Source organism: Camelus bactrianus, chromosome 1 (assembly GCF_048773025.1).
Source record: "Camelus bactrianus isolate YW-2024 breed Bactrian camel chromosome 1, ASM4877302v1, whole genome shotgun sequence".
NCBI classification, from domain to species: Eukaryota; Metazoa; Chordata; class Mammalia; order Artiodactyla; family Camelidae; genus Camelus; species Camelus bactrianus.
The window spans coordinates 16,389,436-16,413,545 of NC_133539.1; the positions used below are offsets into that span (position 1 = coordinate 16,389,436).

Genomic DNA, 24,110 nt, shown 5'->3' on the forward strand with positions numbered 1-24,110 from the left:
ATGCCCTGGAGTCACCCTGTCAGGGAAGATATTCTTTCAGGTAAAAGATGGGAATCTACGGTCCTCTGAAAAGAAACATTTATATTCAACACACTCATTGGTGAGGTAACTTAACTTTATTTTAAAAAAGTACATTTGTATCCCACTTCCAAAATTATTTGTCCTTTTATTTTCTCATAATTAGAAATGCATTTCCTCAGATAGTCTAGCTTATGTAATGAGCTAGTTTTGACTGGTCTCATCATTGCTCAGCATGTTTGGGTATCTCATCGCTAAAGATAAATAGTTGAAGTGTAAAATGGAACAAGGAAGAGAGATATGATTTGTTGGTTCCAATAATTAGGACTCTACATACAAATTCTGATAGAGGGCAGGGATGCAATCTTGCTTCCACTCTAAGACTAAGAAACAGTGGCATGGAAGGCGAAGTGGAAGGAAGACCCCTTCCTCAATTAACATCTGTGTTCTCTTTCTCATGAATTCACGGTGTATTTGGGGAAAGTGTTGAAAATAGCTTCTGACATAAAGGACTACGTTGCTAGTATGCATAAGCTGCTGACACAGCTTTAGGTTGCCTCCAAATGTCTCTATTTCTTCCATTCTTTCCCCATGACCAGTCTTCTCTAGAGAATCCTTAGAGCTTGAGAGTCTTCAGAGTTCAAGGAGCTATGAGAAATTAAATCACATAAGGAACTCACTTGCCACTTGATATTAAGTTTTTAATGACATGGGTTTGAACATTAAATAAATAATTTAGAAAGTCTGAGCAACTCTGAAATGAGTTTGAGTTGCTATGTCAAAGGCTGGATACGCTCTTACCCTACAGCAAGGCTACTACTATTCTGTTTTGTTGTTTAGAGGCTTGATGAGAGAGGCTTGATTGACTCAGCCTACATGAAATCAATGCAAGAGAACATTTTTAAATATTTAGGAATTTAATCAACTCTCTTTTTCATATTCACCTTTTCTTGCCATCAGTCTGTGAATGTGACATGAACTCATCTAATGGGAACTTTTACATTTTAGGGAATAAAATATTAAAGTCCCTTTCAAAAGAAATGAACTAAAAGGTCCACACTTTCCCATGAAGAAAAACACAGCTGTGATGCAGTAGATTTACTAACAGACTTTGCTGTATAACCCAGGAGTTCCAGTTAGTGACAGGGTGTTCGTTTATTGGAAAGCATTTTATTAGTGTGAAATACACCAAATCAATTAGAAGGATGGTTAATTAGACAGAATTTGGGTTTCTTATAGACACCACCTTGGTCAACGTGTAGAGTTTAAGAGAACAGATACTTCAGGTGTCTCTGATAGACTCACTATGGTCTGTTTATCTTCTTAAACCAGTGGACTCTAAGGCAGAAGGTACAAGAAAATCCAGAGGGGTAAGAAAAATATTAGAATCTCTCTATATTTATCACATTCTTCTCTTTTTTTTCTGTTTTTTGGGGGGGACGGGGCTTAAGTAGTTTTTTATTATGAAAAGTTTTCAAATAGACACAAAAGAGGAGAGAACAGAACAATAAACCCGATATGCTCATTATTTGGATTCAACAGTTATAAAGACTTGGCCACATTTACTTCATCTATCCTTTTAGGTGTTGAGGAATTTTCAAATTACATATATATCAAAATGTTTTCTTTATTATTTAAGGAGGTCTCAATTCAAATTAAAGACATATGGCTACAACACCATTAGGACAACTAACACAATTAAAAATAATTCCTTGGTATAATCTAACATCCAGCCCCAGTCGAATTCCTTGATGTCTTATTTGAATCACGATCCAAACCATGTCTCAGGCATTACATTTGCTTTGTAGGCTTTTTGCCTTATTTCGTTTTAATCTAGTGCTAACCTTGTTTTCCCTCCCTTTTATTTTCTTTTTCCATGCCACTGACTTGTTGCAGAAACCGAGTCACTTACTCTATAGAAAAACCGACTTTCTGAGTTTGTCTGTGTGTCACGTAATCCATGCATCTACTCTCCTGTAAAAAGAAGTTAGCTTGCCTAGAAGACTGAGTCAAGTGAAGTAATTTTCTTTTTTGAGGGATGGTCAAAAATACTACATAGGGAACACTATGTCCTTTTACTGATGCTAAGATTAATCAGTGGTTTCAGGTAATAAACAGATTAATCCTTCTATTGTACAGTCCCCTATCAACATTTCCCTAATGTTTTTACCCATTAATAATCATATTGTAAGCCAATTACATGTAGCAGGAGAATGATGACTCGATTCTATTATTTTTTTCTATTATCTTTGTGTATATATTAGCTTGAATTTGATAAAGAACTTTTGCTTGTCAATTAAGGCTACACGGTTACATATGCAAACAGACAGGAAAGCAGGGTAAAGCTTACTTCTTTATTTTGATTGCCAAATATCAGAGTAAGAAACAATTGTTGAGTTCTAATGGTGACCAAAGAGTGGTAACTGTGGAGTTTTTTTAGCTGGCTTTTTCTCTCTCTGTATAAGTAGTACATTTCGTAAAATATGTTCAAAATCTTTAAATCGATTGCATTCAATATATTTTTTGATTCTCAAATTGCCTTTAATTTGGCCAAAGGGGGCTTTTTAAAGTTGATTCCTGTGTCTTTTTGACACAATCTCATTAGCTTTGAGAATTCTAACTTGTTTTCTGGTGCAATAAAAGGTCCCAGACTCATCTTATACATGTCTAAGTCTAAACATGGAATCAGATGTTCCTCCAAAGATCTCTAGTCACTGCTAGTGTGGAATAGTATCCAGCAATCACAATCTGTATGATCACTTTTATGGGGTTGTAGGATAGACTGTATTATTATTCCCAACTACTCATTTCCTTCCCACTTACTATCACTGATTTCCAGGGCATGCCAGACAGAATTCACTCTGTTTCAGGATGGCCATGTGATGTGCTTTGATCAATGGACATCCACAATGTTAAGTGGATGCTTTGAGCCGTTACATAATTTAGCTCTGTCCCTTGCATTTCCCTTGACCACAAGGATTATCTGTCCCAAACAGGGCTAATTTCTTCAACCTGGGTCCTGGAATAAGGAGACATGTAGAGCAGAGACTGTGCAGCAGACCTGGAGCCACCAAAATTGAACGCAAGCAAAAAACAATGTGTATAGTTGCAAACTACTGAGATTTGGGGGTTATTTGTTACTTCATAAAAGCTGACTGATACAGGTTGTGATTTCATCCAGGCCTTTTTAGCGCACAGAGACAGGAAATGTATAATTTTAGGAAGAAAAAAAGCATCATGAGTTCATACTGATATTTTCAATTCAAATATAACATTACAGGACTTTTACTTAACTTTTAAAAAAACATTACACATATAACTCTTTTTTCCTATGCTGGAAGTTTTGATCTATCTATATTAATATAATTACTGATTTGCATTGTCCTGTAATACAAAGCAGTTTCAAAAGAACAAAACCACTATTTTAAATTACTTCAGTTTAAAATGTATTTGTAGCTTTATTTATCCTTAAAATATATCCCACTCTTCAGTGGAATGTTACGTTCCAAGCTCAGACTGGAATAATTCTTTCCTCTGTGTGGTTACATCACTGATTTGAAATACAGTAGGTTCATTTCTTTCCATTTGTTTTCAATTTTTGGAGATGGATGTCTTAGTGAATTTTATCTTTTAAATAGAACCTTTAAGTTTTCAAAATCAAATCTGTGTAATAAGCTATTAAGAGAAAGCTGTTCCATTCTTGCACCTTCCACACATTTTGAATAGTTTTGATTTAACCTCCCAGTGTTTTTCTCTTGCATAAAACGTAGCATGCAAAACTATACAGTTCTACACCTTGCTTTTTCCAGTTACTATATCCATTCATGGAGATCACTCTAATTCCTTTTATAACTACATTGCATATCATTCTGTCATTTATTCAGTCAATCCCCTATTAATGGGTATTCGATTATTTTCAATCTTCTTTTAATTAAAATTTTTTTTTAACTTGGAGAAGAGGGTAATTAGACTTATTTATATATTTCTTTCTTTTTTCAATTTTTTTAATGGAGGTACTGGGGATTGCTAAGTATGCACTCTACCATTGAGCTATATACCCTCCTCCCTTCAATCCTTTTTATAATAAATAATTTTGAAATGAATAATATTATGTATGAATCATGTCCTGTTTTTGTACAGCTTTGGAACAGACTCCCAGTAGTGGGGTTGGTGAGTCAAAAGGCAGATATATAATTTTTCTACATATTGCTGGATTCCAGTCCGTAGCAGCTATAGCATTACACAGCCTATCAACAGTGTGTGAAAATGCTTGTTTCCATACAACTTCAATAACAGAGCATGCAGATGAGTTATGTGTTTTGATAATCTAGTAGGCAAGCAGTGTTATCTTTGTGAAGGTTTAATTTGCATTTCAAGTTATGTTGAGTAGAGCTTCATATCTGAAGAGCTGTTTGGACTTTCCTTCTCGGAATTCTCTGGGGTTTGCTTGTGCGTGTGTTTGCGTATGTGTCTGTGTTTGTGTCTGTGTGCATGCATGCATGCACCATTTTTCTATTTTATTCTTTATATTTTAATTTTCTTTTCATTTTTAGGTGCTCTTATATCAGTGACAATACTCTAGTTGAGGCTTAAATTGCAAAATATCTTTTCCTAACTAGACATTTATCTTTTGATTTGTTTAAGGTGTTTTTTTTTTTTTTTTAATGCAGATGCTGTTTGGATATATAGACCAGTCTACAGAAATCTATACCATGCTTCCTTTTTTGGGGGGGGGGGGTTTGAGGGGAGGCAGGTAGTGATCTTTTTATTTATTTATTTATTTACTTACAGTTAGATCTCTGATTGATTTGGAGTTTATCCCCATGTATGCTATCAGATTCAGATTTAATTTCCCTTAAATGACTGTGCAACTTTTCTAACAGTATTAAGAATTCTCTCTAGTTTGAAATGCTACCATTTTACATGTAGATCAATAGACAGATAGACATGGTAGGTATAGATAATCTCTATTTTTACATCTATCTATCTATCCTAAATTTCAAATCAACTTGGGCCAATTTCTGGACTTTATATTCTCTACCATTGGTCTGTCAGTCTCTTCATGTACCAGTCCCACAGGATTTTAATTGCAGAAGCTTTATCAAATTTTGTAATATAGGGCCATTACCACCTCATTTCTCTCCAAGGGTATTAGTGTTTATTTTCCATTATCTCATTTGTTAATGTTTATTTTATGTATAGTTTATAATTAATGTTATGTTATTTACTACGTTACTTACTTTTATTTAACTAAGTATTTAAAAACTTCTATGTGCTAGGCGCTATGCTAGGTGCTAGGGACATAAAGATGTGTTATCTCTGCCCCCGAAAGATGTGTGTGTAAAATGATAACACTACAGCCCAGTAAGGGCAGTAAGAGAAACAGGAACATGCTGAGGGCACCAGGATTACAATATGAGGTGGACTTTGGCTTTGAAGACTAGATGAGTTGGAAAGACTTAAGAAGCCGTAAGAGACTTTGGAGTTAGACTTTCAGAGAGGAATCACATTTGGCAACATGGAGAACAGTTCAACAAGGACAACAGTAGAAAAGGTGGAGGTTGGAAAGGAGAAACATTGTATCTAGGTAAAATGGCATAGATGCTTGCTCCCTTACACACACACACACACACACACACACACACAGGACACAAAAGAACCTGACTTCTTCTGGGACCAAAAGCATCACATGGGATCAAAGTACAAATGATACAATGATCCCATAGCTCCAATCAGTTTATATAAAACTTTTAACATATTTTTATGGCACAGCTCACTGTGTTAGATTATTAGATTAAATCATAGATTAATTAGCAACTGATAATTAAATCATTGCATTAAATAGACTAGTGTTTATTTACACTTGAGTCACTGTTTATTCCATTGTCTGTTCTACTTCAGATTAAAATCAATTCCTAATTTAAAGTGTCTCTAGAGCATTTTCTTAAACATAAACACGATTCTCTCTTTTCAAATTTAGCACTTTCCCAGCAGTTCAGCGTGTTCCAATTTTATTTGTGGCCATTGCTTCTTTGGTCTCCTTTAAAAATAGCACCAGCTTGCACTTGTCTGTAAATCCTAGCTGGTGCCGGTGTCTCGGTCCCCTCTGGGCGTGGTCCCTTATTCTCTTCTCCTTTGGACTTTTTCATTGGGTCTGGGTTGGAATTTTTCCCTTTTTAAATCTGGTCACTGGTTTGGGAGTTTATATTCCTCTCTTTTGTTATATCACTTTGTTTCACTACTTACATTTGGTGGTTTTAGCTAGAAGATAGTCCTGACTGCATCTTGGCTTAGGGTTTTAAAAAAGCCTCTGCAAGATGTTGTCACGAGTCCTGTTTGTGAGACCTAGCTTTGAGTCGTGGCTCAATTACTAGTAAAAATACAGTTTTTGTAGGAAAGCACAGAATACTATGCATGACATAATTTCTTTTTTTTTTGGAATGTGCAGAACCATAAGCACAGCAAATTTTGATTTTGATTTTTAAAGAAATTATACAGGTATGCTCATATAGGGTGGAATTATATTTCCCCCCACACACAATTTTTCTGGAATCACACGCAAGAAACTTAAGAGTGGGCTACTTCATAGGTGAGGATGTGGAGAAAAGGGAACCCTTTTACGCTATTGGTAGGAATGTAAATTGGTGCAACTGGTATGGAGATTCCTTAAAAAATTAAAAGCTATATAGAGCTACTGTATGATCCAGAAATTCCACTTCTGGGTATAGATCTGAAGAAAATGAAAACACTAATTTGAAAAAATACATGCAACCCAGTGTTCAGAGCAGCATTATCTATAATAGCCAAGACATAGGAGCAACCCAAGTGTCCATCAGCAGATGAATAGATAAAGAAGATGGGGTACACACACACACACACACACACATACACATGCAGAATGGAATGCTACTCAGCCATAAAAAAAGAATGGAATTCTGCCATTTGCAACAACATGGATGGACATGGAAGATAAAATGCTTAGTGAAATAAGTCAAAGAAAGACAAATACTCTATGGTATCACTTATACATAGAATCTAAAAAATAAAACAAACTAGTGAATATAACAAAAAGAAACTGACTTACAAATATAAAGAACAAAATAGTGGTTACCAGTGGGGAAAGGGAAGGAGGCAGGGACAAGACACGGGTAGGGGGTTAAGAGGTTCAAACTACCATGTATAAAATAAATAAGCTACAAAGATATATTGTACAGCACAGGGAATATAACTGATATTTTATAATAAGTATAAATAGAATATAACCTTTAAAAATTGTGAATCACTACGTTGTATGCCTGAAACATATAATATTGTACACCAATTAAACCTCAATAAAAAAAAATAGAAATAAAACAGTAGGCTACTTTTAAGGAGTGGAACAGAAGGCAGGACTGGAAAGGAGACATTTTTCATTTGATAACCTTTCTGCGCTGCTTGAATCCACCATGTGCACACATTATTTTAGTTAAACATGTAAGTAAATGCATTTAATAATGATCTATTTTTGTCTTTGATTCTGCCCATCATAAAGTATTGAGCAGGTTTTTACAGTGCAAGCAAAGCAAAAACTGAAAACAGTAGGTGACTGTTTTGACAAGATGTGACCCAGCAAACTGGAAACACCTTGCATAAAGGAGAGAGACCAGCGAGATGTCTTCACCCTGTATAAATAGAAAGACAAATCTGCCCCACACTGACCTCATGAGACATTCTGAAAACTGAAACAGAACAGAAAAGCCAATGAAACAAATAAAATCTTGATGCCAATGGCATAAAAAAGCAAGAGAGAGAAAGGCAAGACTCTTCAGTTAGGAACTAAAACTCATGTCTGTCAAGCTCATGAGGTTCCTGGCTCAGGACTTTTTGAGCCCAGACAGTGGGCAGCTAAGAGAGAAGCTCTTGACACGTCACAGGACTGGGTCCAGTATGTTGCTTTGCCCTCTGCTCATAAAACATAGCAACAATTCAAATGTCAGAACAGTTCTAACCCACTCACTGGTTTGAAGACCCTGAGTAGGGTTTGTGGTCCTGCCAGCAGGCACTCAGTTGAGCACACACATCCTCCCTCTCTCTCGTGCACGTACACACTTACGTGCTTAGTAACATAGAAGGTCACGCCTCTCCGTATCACATCTAATCAAATCACCCTCTTAAGTGTGGCAACTTGGGGAGACGCTAAAAACACAACACTGACGGAAGACAAACTCAGGCGTTGGAAAAGAGAAAGATACTGAAAGAAGAGAAATAGGAGCCCAAACAGCTACTGTTTTATGCTGATATGTTGGGAACTGAAGAGAAAGTTGGAAATACATCATACGTGATTTTTAAAAACTTAAAAACCAAAGAGCAATTTTCTCAAATCTCTGATTAAATGTAATTGATTGCATTTCAAATATAAAACAACTTTCTGTGGGCATATGTATATATGTAATCATATGTGTTTGGGTAGGTATCTATTTCAGTCACTATATATCAGAAATACTCATGAAGGAATTGCATGGACCACTTCCATGGCATCTAACTGGTCTCCCCACTTCAGCTTCCCACCTACACCGTTCCGCCCATTCTCCACACTCCATCCATTGTGTTCTCTTTGAAATGCAAATCTGCCTGATATTCAGTGTTTAAAAGCCTTCAATGGCTTTGCCTTGCTTTAGGATAAGTTCAAAATCCTAAATATATCCCACAAAGCCCTCCAACAGCCTGACTGCTGCCTTTTTTCCTCCCCCCCCCCCCCACCCCGTTCTCCCTGCTATGACCGTAAGGAACTTCTTTTATTCCTTCACACTCTTCCTGCTGGCTCCCCCCAAGGATGTCTGAGTGTGCTTTTGCTGCATCTGAAGGGGTGTCCTCCATCCTCTTTACCTCGGTACTAGTATATTCTTTGCATAGATAGATAGAGATAGAGATGTATGTGTGTATTTTGTAATAAAACAAAAAAAAATTCCAAAATAAACTCTTAATAAAAGTAAACAAAACAAGCTGTTTAAACGAGTACAATACTTATGCAACAGCTGATTACTTGTCTTTGGCTATGACTCTCAAAAATGTAAGAAATCCATTATAAGTGATAATAGGAGTGTTGAAGTTCATTGCCCCCCAATTTTAACAATAATAACAGTACTAAGTTTTCTAAGTGTGTTACACATATGAACACATTTCTTTTTCTCGAAACCTCTGTGAAGTAAGTACTGTTACTGGGATTACCACCATTACAGAGGGGTCAGTTGACACACACAAAAGTCAAATGACTTGTACAAGGTCACGCAGCTAGTAAGTGAGCACAGCGTTCTGTATCAGAGTCCATGTTCCACCGTTACACTACACAGTCCGAGTACAACCCATAAAAATGTAAATATATAACACTGAATTGTAATTTAAAGGAAAAAGTTATGGTTGCTCCATAGGATCTAGAATGTTCTTGGCCACAACACCGATTGCCCATACCCTAATTCTGGCTGGTATGGCAGGCAAATAATCCCCCTGCCCCCACAAAGATGTCTATGTCCTAGTCCCAGGAACCTATAAACGGGTTACTTTACATGGTAAATAGGAAGTAAGGTTGCAGATGGAATCAGAGCTCCTAATCAGCCGACCTTGAGATGAACAGATTATTCTGGACTACCCAGGTGGTCCGGATGTGATTTCAAGGGTCCTTATAAGTGGAAGAAGGAGGCAAAAGAGAGAGAACCAGAGATATGGCAGCCTGGCACTGTTAGCTTTGCATCTGGAGAAATGGGGCCATGATGGACCTCTAGAAGCTGGAAACAACATGGAAACAGAGTCTCCTCTTGAACCTCCAGAAGGAACACTGCCCTTCCCATACCTTGACTTTAGCTCAGCGAGACCTATTTTGCGTTTCTGACCTCTAGAACTGTAAGATAATAAATATGCATTATATTCAACTTGTGGTAATTTGTTACTGCAGCAATAGGAAACTAATACAGTTGGGCTGTTTTTCTGAGTTCTGACCTCAGTAACACCTTCCAAGAAAACTGCCCAGTTTTAAGTCATCTTTTTCTTCTTTGGCTAAAGAAAGCACTTCAACCTAGATTCTGATCCCCCTTTCCCATCCTCACTCTCATCTTCAAAATCTGGCAGAACAGGTGTCCTGGAGTATTGGCTCAGCAGTGCCGCCACTATATTGCTATGGGATGAAAAGAAATGATGTTTTAAATAATGGCTTTTACAGATTTCTGCTGGTCTGACCTCAACAAACACGCCAGCTCTTGCCTCTATGTTCTAATACACCTCCTCCACTAAAGACGCCCACAGATGGAAAGCAGTATGGTGAAAACCATGGGCAGAGCACATACGTGTAAATTCACATGGGTTTCTCTCACTGAATTCCTCGTGTGGAGGGGTAAAGGAGTGTCCTCAGCCACGGGGAACTCACTGTTCTCTCTATGCTAATGTTCTTACTTTTGACTTCTTCCTTTTCAATGTCATGTCTGTTACAGTCTTGAAATGATTATCAGGTCTACCAGCAAGCCCAATTTGACCTTTAAGTTCATCAGGTAATTGAAACTATGCCCAGTTGGAACCAGTTCTCTTCAGCACATTGATTATGTTGCTTTGTTCTTAACAGTGTTGACAGAGGGCAAAATCTTCCTGGCACTGGTTCCCTGGTGTGCTGTTTTGGGTCAATTCCACCACAGAGGCAGGATCTTGTCATTCTGTAGACTATCCAAATCTCTCCCCACCTCCACCATCCTTATCAGTTGATGAGAAATTACAGACTTGGGCCAAGTGGCCTGGCTTGGGTTCCAGTCTAGATCTGAGAACCACCTGCTATGAGTCGTGTACTGCCACGAACAACACACTGCAGTCATTCACATTCAATTCCTTTGTTCAAACGTCACCTCAGAGAAATCTGATGTCTTACCTACTTAGAATAAGTTAGGGCTTCATGATAAACATTGCCATCATTAATTCTATCCATCCATTTCTTCCACCGACTTCACCTCATCCCCTTTCCATTTAATCGACAGGTATATATTTACATGTACTATTAACCAAGCACTTTGCTCAGCGTGGGTCATACACTGGTGAGCAAACATCAGGAAATTTCTTCCCTCATGGAGTTTCTATTTTAGTGGGAAAGAAAAATAGAATTCAACTAAACACACAAATAAATGCCCATTTCTCAACAGGTACACTGAAATCAGAGTTTAAATAAAACAACAATAACAAAAGCAACCTCCTCAACTACTAAGAAGAAATAATATTGACAAATAAAAGTAAAGGGAAAGAATGGAAATAAACATGATATTAGACATAATAAGATTGAGACAAAAGAGTGGTCCAGTTATATTTGGGGTGAATGTTAAGAAGATGATATATAATTAGAGCATAAGGAATCACTGTCTTCTTGAGTGAAGATCACAAAAAGGGATAAGCACTCAGAAAAATGAGAGGGATGAGGCCAGCTATCTATGGAACAAATTCTCAGATTTTCAAATTCCAGTTCCATCTCTTTTCACCCTGGATAAGTGAGCTTAGACAAGAAATTTAGCTTTCCTGAGCCTTAGGATCCCTATTTGTATGTTGAAGATATTCCCCATCTGGGGGGAGGGAAATAGCTCAGTGATAGAGTGCATACTTAGCATGCACAAGGTCATGGGTTCAATCCCCAGGACCTCTACGAAAAAAAAAAAAAAAGACATGTTCTATCTCATGCATTTGTTGAGGACTTAAAAAGAAAGTCCTAGGAATAGTGTCTGATATATACATAAGCCTTCAATAAAGTTTCTAATCTGGACATGAAACATGAGTGGATCAATCACAAATAGACCTGTGGGGTGAAATTTAGTCTTGATGAACATTCTTGTTTTTTCAACAACACCGTAATAGCAAGGAATGTACTTGTGCCGAGCTTTTGGTTCCTAATACCATTCTCCAATTAAAGGAACCAGGGCTCCTCGGAGCCATAGCTGATTCTAGGACTGGAGTAGAAAATATACAAGATCGGCCTGGAGCAGTTTGTGGTACCAGAAGGTAAGGAAGTACTAAAAACAAACAAGCAAAATCCAAAACACATATATACACAATGATGGGGAAATGTCAAAGGGGCATAGGAACCAATTGAAAGAACTCCCAATGCCAAAGCTCGACAATCTAAAACAAAATAGTATTGGACTATAATCCAAAGTATAAAATAAATGTTGATGACCTTACACTGATATAAAAAATGAATGGAATAATGAATGAATGGAGGAGGGGGGAGAGACATATCTCTCAAGTAGAAGAATTCCAAATAATTTATGGAGATATTCCACTCTCAAGGAGATGGAGCATAACTCCTCTTCCTTAAGTGTGTTGTACATAGTGACTTCCTTCCCCAAAAATACAGTGTGTGGGGAGTGGGTGGGAGGGGGGAAGGTAACCCATGGAGATACCTAGCATACATCACCTCAACCAGATACTAAAGATTAACATCAACAGTGATAAGTCACAATCATAGTATGTACCTTTGATAAGATGTGACGAAAATGATACTTTGCCTTGGTGATCTTCCTCCAAAAAACCCATAAACCCAGTCAAAACATGAGAAAAACATCAGAGAAATACCAATTGAGGGAGAGTCCACAAAACATTTCCGCCAATATTCCCAAACCCATTAAGTTAATAAAAAACGAGGGAAGTCTGAGAAACTGTCACAGGCTAAGATGCATCTAAGCATACACGATGGATAAATGTAATGGAGAGTCCTGGATGGAATCCAGGAACAGAAAAAGAACATTAGGGAAGAATGAAGGAAATCTGAACAAGATGTGAATTTCAGTTAATAATAATGTATCAGTACTGGTTGTTTAATTGTGACAAATGTATTATACTAATTAGCAAAATGATATTAGAGGAAAGTGGGTGTGGTGTACATGGGAACTCTCCACTATCTTTGAAATTTTTCTTTAAATCTGAAAGTGTTACAAAATTTTTAAGTTTATTAACAAGAAAAAAAAAATTCTTGCAATAGCAGATCTTTCAGCATCCCAGGAACAATACGGAAAGATCCCTGAACACTTCTAAATTAATCCTCTATGTAGGAGGCAGGGTTAGAAGGGCCAATGTGCTAGCTTTACCCAAGGCTTGAAAGAGTTTATTCTGCCTATTTATTTAAGCCCGTGCTTGCCTCTGGGTTGTTTCTTGGCTACAATTTCAAATTTAGGGTGTATTGTTTCTATTTTGATTACTGAATAGACATACCAGAGTAAAACCATTTTCTCTGCTTTTAATCAGTGACAATTCTACACTACAGTCAGCCCTTTTTATTTGAAATGTAGGATTGTCAACGAAATACATAACTTTCTCAGTAGTTCTGTTACAATTTCGCCAGCCTACCTCTTTGTTGCCTTTCAGCATCAGTGATTTTTTTTTTCTCTGAGCGTTCAACATGATACCAATTGATATTTCAAAATTGCATCATGGTTTTATTGTGAAGCCTTGCCTTACTGGTTTGACTTTCTATAATATAGGTCAGCACAAGCCCTTTCAAATGAGACAGCTTGCACCTTCTCCCGCCACTAAGGGACAGAGCTCACACCACGTTGAGCTGAGCAACACTCACTTCGGCAATGAGAGCGCTAGAAAAAGTCATTGTGCTATGTATTAGACACTTATCTGGCAGGTTATTTTAAGTATTATATTGCCAGACCTTGAATAGTAACAATAATAAACCATTCCATTAAAAGTAAAGAAAACTAAAGAAAAAAGAAAAACGAAAAAAGGTAAAAACGAAAGAAAAAGGGTTCGTTGCTTAAGTGCTTAAGATCTAGTGTAATTTCCTCCACTGTAACTTCCTAAAAAGTTAACGCAAGGAAAAGAAAATAATAGGAAACGTTCCCACGATTTTAAGTCTTATGAGCCCAGAATCTGTGAAAATCCTGTTTAGAACCATCCCGTGAAATTGGCTTTGGGACGTCCCCCCGCTGCTCGATCATTCAGCTTCTGTGTCTTTCTAGCATCACCCCGTTGGCCGTCCGCTGAGGACACAGCAGCTGGCTGGAGTGCCCAGACCAGACCGCTCGAACTGAATGTAGATGTGCAGGTGGAGACGATAAAAGTAATTCTGGGTCCGCAGCCACGAATTCCCTCCCACACCCCCCGACACACACACTCCCCCAAAGTGCACGGCATATCACCCCCACAATTGGGACCCGCAGAAGCTGAGAAAACTCCGACACTGCCCCCTCCTCCGGTACTTAGAGCGTGGTCGGCGCCTGCCTCCGAGTGATGCCATCTTGGGATCTTAGCATCTTCTAAGGAGTTAGTGAGTTTTGCATTCTGTTCACGTCCCTGTGTCTTTGAAAACTTAACCCAACTTTTCAAGAAAATGAGAACCTCGGGGCGTGACCCTTAATTTTCTCTAGCTAGACCCGACAAAATCAGATGCTATTTACAATAAACTGGAGACCTCCGGCCCCCCGCCCCGCCGGCACCCCTGGTCCGCGGCTCGCTGGGTGTCAAGGCAGACGCCCCGCGGCAGCCCCTCCGCCCCCGCGCAGGCTGTGGAGACAGCCCTCCGCCAGCGCGGCGTCCAGGGGCTGGAGGTTTGGAGGAGCTGGTCTCAGCAGGAGCGGGTGGGAGGGTGAAGGTACCCCTGCAACTTACAGTCCAGGGCGACCACCAGGTAGCGCAGCAGCAGGAGGAGGAGGCGGTGGCGGCTCCTCCTCGCCATCTTCGCGGAGTCGGGGCTGGCGGCTCCGCCGAAGCCGAGGGTCCCGGCGGCGGGAGCGCGGGAGGCCGGCGGGGGCGGGGGGGGGGGGGCCCTGAACTTGTAGCGCGGGAGAGGAGAGACGCGCGCAGGGGAGGGGAGGCGCGGACTCGGACGGGATGTCAGTTCCCCCGTTCCAGGGGCGCCTTGCAGGCGGTTGTCTAGCGGCGGGTCTGGCCTAGCCAGCGGCCTGGGGGTCTGGGCAGTTCTTTTTTTTGGGGGGGGGGGGTTGGGGGGCGATGAGAGGGGGCGGGCAGTGGAAGCCGGACGAGCTGTCGGCTTGGTCCTAATGAGCGGGCAGGAGGAGGCGACGAGCGGAAGGGAAGCCCTGGCGGGGCGTCCCCCGCCCCCGCGCCGCCGGGATTGATCGGCTTTGTGTCTGGTCCGGCGCGGGGCTGCCAGCTGTCCCCGGGGCGAGGAGCCCGGGCGCGGGAGGCGCTGGCCCCCGGGGTGGGGGTGGGGTGGGGCGTGGTGGAGGGCGAACGCCGCCTGCCCTGCGCCAACTCCTCTCTCCCCCTCCTTGGCACAAAACTTCTTTGGGGGGGTGGTTAGCCTAGGAGTGGAGAATTTTGGAAAATTTCTAGCCCACAGGCGACGCTGCGGGGGAGGCCTTCCAGGGAGATGGGGTTCGCCGGCTCCGGCTTGGAGGCGAAGGGGAAAAAAACAGCAATCAACATTCGCACTGGAAGGCAGGTCTCAGATTTTAGCAGCCGCCTTGGCCCCTTCTCAATCTAAGCTTTCTGCTTCTTGGAGAGTTAAGGTGTGTTTTGTGTTCTTTGCTTTTCACGTGTCAGAGTTGGAAGTTCATCTAATGGTGTGAAATATTTATCATGTTTCCTTCCAGTTACATAACTGCCGCCTGTGGAGTTTTCCACATGTTAAAACTCTACAGCTGCCCTTTGTCAGGTTTATTTTTGGTCTACAGTGCTTTTAAAAGGGAAACCATTATGAATGCTCTGTTGCGCTCTTTAAAATTGACCCGCACTTATATTGCACACAGTCCAAGGGGCTAAACAGGCGATTTTTAGATTTTCTCCTAGGGACCAAAAATGTCTGGTGCGTTCAACAGTATTGACAGGTCTGGAAAAAGGCCATTCCCAAGAGACGAAATTGTTATATATGTTTTTTTTTTTAACATAGAATAATGGATAAAGTTCTGTATAGAAGACAGTTGATTTAGTCGTGTGCACACAAAGAATTTAGCTAGCTCTGTGGACAAAGGCAGCCAGAGTTCAGATACTCAGAGCTGTGAGGAATGAGGCATCCCTGCTGTTTCCTTGGTGACAGTGATGGAAGCTTAGTACCCATGGCGGGAGAGGGGCAGAGGACCTAGAAAGGAAAGTCAAACAGCAAAAATGTTAGAGCTATACTCTCATCAAGCAAGGAGAAGGGACACAGATTTAACAACAGGCTTATGCTAGTTTTTTCTGGGCAGAAACAAAAAAGATTTAATGCTTTACAAGTTTTGGCATCCTCTTTTCTCAGTCTTGCCACAGCGATCTGTCTCTGTTGTTCCTCCCTAAAGATCCACATGAAAAAGGAATACTTTTTTTTTTTATTCTGTGACGTCTTATGTGAATAATTGATTCACTCAGTTATCTGTCACCCAGTGAAAGCATTTGTCAAAGAGCTACAATGTAGAGGATGCTGGCGGACAATGATGAACAAGACTGAGTTTTTGCTGCTAATGAGTTCACAGTCTTGAGGAAAGAGAGACAGTCTCATCTGGAAAGACCTCTAATACTATGTGTTAAGTGCTACGGGAGGACAGAAAATAAAAACAGTTTTTATTGAGTGCTCTTTCAGTGGTGGAGTCTGAATAGTGCAATATCTAATCCCCCAACAACTCTGTAAGGGAGCAAATGTTTTCATTCCCACTTTACAGATGAGAAAACCAGGCTGAGAAATGTTAAATAGCTCGTTCAAGGTCGAGGATAAGGGGATGCGCCTATATTGGGGATGCCTGCAGGACGTATAACCTAGACACGTCTTCCCATATACTCTTTATTAGGCATGAAAAGTTGAGGCAAAATTTGACAGGAAGGAAGTAAAGGAAGGGCATTCTAGGTAGAGCAAAGAGCAGGATCAAAAGCTGAGAGATCTCAAAATTACAGCGTGTTTAAGAAAAGCAGGTTTCTACAGTGCTAGAGTCCATGTGGAATTGGGGCAGGGGGTGTAGCAGAAACTGAAAAGATGGTTGGATTATGAAGGTCATTCAGCGTTACAGTATGATGACGCTAGACCTTATCCTGTAGGTAAAGAGCTTTTTGCAAGCACTAGGGTAGGTATAAAAAAAAAATCCATATTTTAGAACTGTGCCATCAAATATGGTAACCTCTAGATCCATGTGGCTATATAAATTTGAATTCAATTAAGTTTAAAATTCAGTTCTTCAGTCACCCTGCCACATTTGAAGTTCCCAATAACCACATAGGGATAGGATAGTGGCTACCCTCCTGGACAATGCAGATATAGAGCATTTCCATCATTGTAGAAAGTTCTGTAAGACATTGGTGCTGTAGAATGATGATTTGTATGGAAATGGAGAGCATGGATTAGAGATAAGGGAATCAGAATGTTAGACAAGTCTGAAAACGATTGCAGTGTTGCAAGAATAAGACGAAGCATGAAGTACATGGTCACAGTGGGGTGGATGAAAACACAGGTAGATCAAATGATGTTTCACAAACCTGGCCAGCAGGACTCTGTCATCAATTAGATACAGGGGGAGAAAGAGGAGAAGTAGTAACTGAGATTTCTAGCCTGAGTGGCCATTTGTGCTGGTTATAAATAGCATCACTACCTGGAGAAGAATCATAGGGAGCATACATGGTTCCAGCAGGTTTGGGATGAGTGGACGAAGGGCTGTCTAGATGAGGTGACCGGCAAACTATTAGAAAGTTTGGGCTAGAGATCAGGAACCCTTGCAATTGACTAAAGAAATACATGTAAATATTATCAGTATCTCCTAAAACAGTGATTGCTAAGAATGCATCTCAGAATCCCCTAGAAATACTTAAATGTGATTCTCTGCTTAAAATTATGTTAAAAATTCTGAGTTCCAGAAGTTTCTATCTCAGGGGCACCTGGGAAGCTGCACAGTCTCTTCCTTAGTGTCTGAGGGGGATTGGTTTCAGGACTCCCGAGGGATACCAAAATCTGAGGATGCTCAAGACCCTTATTTAAAATGCCCTTAGTATTTGTATGTAGGCTATGCACATCCTCCCATATACTTTATTTATTTTTATTATTATTTTTATCAAAATATAGTCAGTTTATAATGTTGTGTCAATTTCTGGTGTATAGCATAATAGTTCAGTCATATATATACATATATTCATATATTCATATATGAATACATATATTCATTTTTATATTCTTTTTCATTAAGGTTATTACAAGATATTGAATACAGTTCCCTGTGCTATACAGTATAAACTTGTTGTTTATTTTATATATAGTAGTTAGTATCTGCAAATCTCCCATATACTTTAAATCACCTCTAGATTACTTATAATAGCTAATACCATGTAAATGCTATGTAAAGAGTTGCCAGCATACAACAAATTCAAATTTTGTTTTTTTGGAACTTTCTGGAATTTTTTGAATATTTTGTTCTGTGGTTGGTTGAATCTGAGGATGCAGAATCTGTGGACCCAGAGGGCTGACTGTATGACTGATAAGAACCCTGGTTGATTCTGATACAACTGTTCAGTAGACTGGTGTATGAGAACCTTTCTAGAAGACTGGAGAAGATAAGAGAGTGAATGAATGAGATCAATCAGAAAAAAAAAAAAAAAGATGAATGTTCCTCTAGAGATAAATCTAAGGAAATAAAGCCTATAAGAGGTAGGAAGAAGATCTGTGTTAAAAAAAAAAAATAATGAGTGAATCTAGACACAGACCTTATACTCCTCACAAAAATTTACTCAAAATAGATCACAGACCTAAATGTAAAATGTGAAACTACAAGCCTCCTAGAAGATAATGTGGGGAAGGAAAAATAATTTTTCCTCTACCATTCTAGGCTGTTGGCTGAGATCCCCCCTATAATCAAAAGACAGATTAATGAGAAAAAATAAGCATGTTTAACAACATGTGTACCTCCTGTATACATGGGAGATATCCAAGGACACTGAATAACTCTCCAAAATAGCCCAAGCCACCACCTTAAATACCATCTCCAGCTGAAGACAAAGATGTTGGAGTCTCCCTCTGCCCCTCAGGCCAGTTATGGGAAAAGCACAGTAAACAAGGGTGAGGTTGCTATGCAGATTTAATTCATGCCTTCACCATTGATAAGTGTTTCCAGAGATTTAGTGTCATCTTTTTCCAAGTACAGAGAGGGAGATAACCACACAAATGGAGATTTCTCTTTAAATACAAATGTCTCCTACAAAAGGGTCATGTCTATTCATTTTCAGAGCTTTACCTATGTCTGTTGTTTCTTAAAAGTAATCAGTCTAAAATAATTCTTATCCCAAAGAGGCATATTTTGGGATGACAAATTCTGCTCCCCTCCAGTAACATGGGACAAAATCTAGAGGATCTTGGGTTTGTTGATGACCTTTTAGATATAATACCAAAGGTGTGATCCATGAAAGAAAGGATTGATAAACTGGATTTCATTAAAATTAAAAAAAAAAACTTCTGCTCTTTGGAAGAAATTTCAAGAGAATTAGAAGCCACAGACTGGGAGAAAAATATTTGCAAAAAGCATATCAGGTAAAGCACTGTTACCCAAAATATACAAAGAACTCTTAAAACTCAACAATAAGGAAACTGGCTTTAAAAATTGGTCAAAGACTTTGATGGACACCTCACCAAAGAATATATACAGATAGCAAATATATAAAAATAATGAACAGAAATCTCAATTAAATACAGTTGGGAGACCAGAATAAGAAATTCTCACACCCTGCAACAATAGCAGAGCCCAGCAGGAAGAAGAAAGACGCCTCTTCTTTCTTGTTAAGGACTCAGCTATTGGGAAGCTGTGGGCTCTTTGTTTATTATAGCCCTCCCAACTATCTTTTCCCACTCTATTAAAGTGTTCTCTTTTCCTTGCAGTGCAGGGACTTGCATGTGGCTCATCGTGCTTGCAGACCCCAAATTGCAATTTCCTGCTGATCCCAAATAAACCCATCTTTGCTGGAGAAATAACCGGCAGTTGAAAGATTACTGCTTATTACAAAAACTGACATCTCAACTTAATGATTTTAGTGCTTTTCTATGTATGGGAAGATACAAGAGTCTGGGCTCATTGAAATTATTCCTTTGATATGCATCTTAACTATCTAGGGCCAATATCCTGCTTTTCTCCATCCTGAATTCCCCTCGGGACACACAGGTGAGGGTGGCTGCAATGGCAGATGACTTGATGTCAGGCAATGATTTTGCTTACTGAAATGGCAGGCAACAGTTCTTTGTCTACAGTCCAAACCCATAGAATATACAATACCAAGAGTGAACCCTAATGTAAACTATGGACTCTGGGTCATTATGATGTGTCAGTGTATATTCATTGACTGTAACAAATGTATCACTCTGGTGGAAGATGTTGATAATGGATGTGGATAAAAAATGTTGCCTGCCATATCAGTAAACAAAGGAATGCTATGTCTATGGAGTCATCAGCCACTGCCTCAGCCTCTGACAGTGAGTGGAGGGAACTTAGGATGGAAATAAGCAGGCAGCCTGGCCCTGCACCCAGAGGGAACTCAGGCTGTGAAAGAACAGAATACTGGCCTTAGACAACTAGATGAATATCAAAGGGATGATTTCAGTGAGCCCAGACTTTTGCATCTTGTCATACATAGAAAAGTGCTAAATTTCTTAACTTGAGATATCTGGTTTTCTTTAACAGTAATCTTTTGATGTTCTGACTACCTGGTATTTGTGGCAAAAATCCTATATATCCTGGCTTCTCCCTTGCCTCTCTGAAGCAGTCTTTTAGAGCTATCTGAGAGGCAGCACCCCGGATTTGAGTCCTCAGAAAGTCCAATGAATAAAACATAACTCTCAACTCCTAGGATGTGAAATTTTTCAATCCACATGGGGGAGATTATGATGTGTTGGGGGAAGGGAGTATATGGAAAAATCTCTGTATTTTCTGCTTAATTTTGTTGTGAACCTAAAAAATAAAGTCTAAGAACAAAATTAAAACAAGCAAATAAATAAATGAAATAAAAGAGCAATAAAAAAATGTATGAGAGGAAACTGGAGAGAATCAGGAGCCAAGGGTGGAGGTTTTTACCTTCTTGAGTGCTAAAATGATGACTGAGAATTGTCTCCTGCATTTAGTAATCATGAAGGCACTGACCACTTGGACAATAGAGAAAGCAAGCCTCCAAAAAACTTGCAGAATAAAATTAGAGACTTGTGTTTTTTACTTAATAAAGTATAAAGCTAGTGCATAAGATAAAAACAAGTACTGAAATGATTGCAAACAACGGGCGTAGAACGATGAGAGGGGTGGCAGTAGTTAATAATGCTCCATCAGGGGGTGGTTGGGCATTGTTTCTGTTATTGTCCTGCCTGTGAGAATCCCTACCCCAGGGCACCTGGGGCAGCTTACGGGGAGGAAGGGGAGGGGTTAGCATGGGGGTCCCTCCCAGCTCTGTTCTGTTCTCCGTGATCACCTCTCCCCCCCCCCCATGTGTCATAATCACTTTCACTCTGACACTGTAAGCATTTGGTCAGGTAAACATCCAAGGGGATTTGGTGTTTTAGGACATCTTACCATTTTTCCTTCTTTCCACCCCCTCTAACTCTGAATCCAAAGTACTGTTGAAGAGGTGTCGAGGCACATTTCCTAAAACAAGCAATGCAGCGAAGGGCTGGGTTTAAATTGAGTGACTTCTCACAACATCTCAGATTTGGTATTTCTGTGTTGAGTGGCTTATTTTTCCTCAGGGGTGTGGAGAAGATGTGGGAAAGTGTGCCTCGCATTCTGCAATTTAGAGAAAAGAGGGGGGAAAAGTCTTCCATTTCAAGAACTACGTACATTTCCAAGTGCCTCTCATATAAATTTCAAGCTCCTACGGATAGAATTTAAGGTTTGGAATGGGACCCTTATTACTTATCCCTCATTATTATCTCCGTAGATCATTTCCTAGAATAAGACTCATTTCAGTATTTCATTATGATATGCCCACGGGCACACTCATGGGATGTGCTCAAACCACAGCCCTTTCCAGCCAGATAAACCTATTCAGAGAAGCCCACAGGATCTCCAGTGTGTAGACTGCATGCCTCTCCCAAGGTGACATCTTTCTTCAAGTGTACTGTAACAATACAGTGCTCAAAACTTTCTTCCAATAAGAAGAACAATAGCAATGTGCTAGCCTCACCTGATTCTGATCACTGCCAGCAGGAACATTCTTTCACATTCTCTGCTCCTAAACGACTAAGCTGCATCTATCTGCCAGTTAAGCGAAGTTCGTCAGAGATCAGTCAATTAGTTATGAATGCTGTCTTTCCTCTTTTTAAAAACATTTATTATCAACTAAATGGTTGGTTTCCTTATTGAATGACAATTAGTCATTTCATAGGGAATTAGGCAATAGGAAAATGATATAAAATGACTTTTTAAATGGCACTTTCTTGTGGGAGGAGAGAGCATTTAACAAACATTTGCCAGGAGCAAACAAAAAAATGGACAGGTATCACTTAGTCTGTGAGGATGGAGTCCTAACAACTAAAACTTGGGGAGAAAGATAATGCCCAACTCCATCCCCCATCCCTCATGTCACAGTTAAGGATGATGAGACCCAAAGTAGTGACATAAATTTAGTCACGATCATACAGCAAGATTAGAAAAGAGCCAAGCCTGGAATGAAAACTGGTTATGTCTTTCCTGTGCCGTCCCCCAAACAGTATAGATCCTCAGCGCTGGCTGGGCATGGCTTTGTATTTGCCCTTTGTAACTTGACCCAGGTATGTCTGATTTTCTCCCAAGACCCCTTGCCTGGGACAACTACACTTAATGAATGTCCTTAATTAAAGAGTGGGGGGGGGGGGGCGCGGGAATAACATCTCTCCATTGGGTTGCATATTATCTAATTTAATCCTCATAGTCATGTAAATGATACACTCTTTATTATATCCATTTTACAGGTGGAGTCCTTGGGACAGAGAGATTGAGTGATGGGCCCATAAACACAGCAGCTCGTGCTGGTGGGCAGAGGGGGTTTGGACCGGCACCTGCCCTAGTCTAGGCTCAGTGCGCTGAGCCGTGATGTGCACCGCTCACCGTCACCTCCACCTCAGCTGGTCAAGGCCTCTTCACCCTTCTGTCTCTGCTAAACTGCAGTTTCCTTAGGAAACTTCCCTGCCCTTCCTGACTAGATCAAATCCTATTGCAAGCTCTCTTTACCCCTTCCTCTCTGGTATCAAAGCGGGGATTTTAAACTCAGTTGGTCACAATCAGTCACCAGTGGGAGACTGTGGACTCCATGAAGACAGGTTCTGTCTAATTTTTATCTCACTGTTACGGTCTCTTTTCCTAACCAAGCGCTTTTCAGATTTTAAATGCTCAATAAATATTTGACTACTGGTGGGATATATGGGTCCAAAAGTCTTTGACAAGAGTCAGATTGTACTGTAATTTTTTCTTTAAGCTAACCACGTAGTTCAGGCTGCTGTAACAAAGTACCAGAGACTGGTGGCCTAGAAACAACAGAGGCTTATTTCTCACTGTTCTGGGGCTAGGAGTCTGAGATCAGGGCGCCAGCACAATCAGGTCCTGGAAAGGACCCTCGTCCGGGTTGCAGACAGCCAAATTCTCATTATATCCTCACATGTGGAAAGAGTGCTCTTTTTACACATCCACTAATCCCATTCGTGAGGGCTCCACCCTCCTGACCTAATTATCTCCCAAAGTCTCCACCTCCAGATACCATCACACTGGGATTGCGGTTTCAATATATGAATTTTGAGCAGACACAAACATTCAGTCCATAACACCTAACAATGTCTTCTGTAAGTCAGCCTTACTTTGAAGCTTCAATATCTCTCTATGCCAATCTCATTGCTAAGGGCTCATTTTTCATTATTATCTCCTTTGATTCTACATATGAAGGCACTGAGGGTCTGAATGAGGTCCAATAAATTGCCCCAGGACACCCAGCTGGTCAATGACAGAACGAGACACGATTCCGGGTCTGTCTGCATCTGAAGCCTTTACTCTACAGTGCTGCCATGTCCCCTCCACTCTTGTAACCAACCGTCTTTCCAAGTCAATCAATCTACTGCCACGTCAGTCCTGATGGCACCACTGTATTTGCTGTGGGGTTATAATAACTGTTTAACAGATCCATATTTTATTTCCTTTTAGGTGGTTTTGATTCTTTTTAACATAAACAATTTTTTAGCATCA

General features: G+C 40.0%; 1 protein-coding gene and 1 long non-coding RNA gene across 3 annotated transcripts in view; one reads left to right on the top strand and one right to left on the bottom strand.

Moving 5' to 3' along the window:
- The window catches only part of JAM2 (junctional adhesion molecule 2), a 50,353-nt gene extending 34,928 nt beyond the window's left edge, over positions 1-15,425 (bottom strand). For both annotated transcript variants that reach the window (XM_074361222.1, XM_074361213.1), the window contains exon 1: positions 14,629-15,425. In XM_074361222.1, the coding sequence (XP_074217323.1) occupies positions 14,629-14,695 (67 nt within the window). In that variant the 5' untranslated portion in view covers positions 14,696-15,425. The remainder of the gene's footprint in view (positions 1-14,628) is intronic.
- Positions 15,355-22,921, top strand: LOC123617334 (uncharacterized). The gene is made up of 2 exons (XR_006725463.2): positions 15,355-15,491; positions 22,850-22,921. It is a non-coding gene; the product is annotated as an uncharacterized LOC123617334 (long non-coding RNA).
- Positions 22,922-24,110: the final 1,189 nt, after the last annotated feature.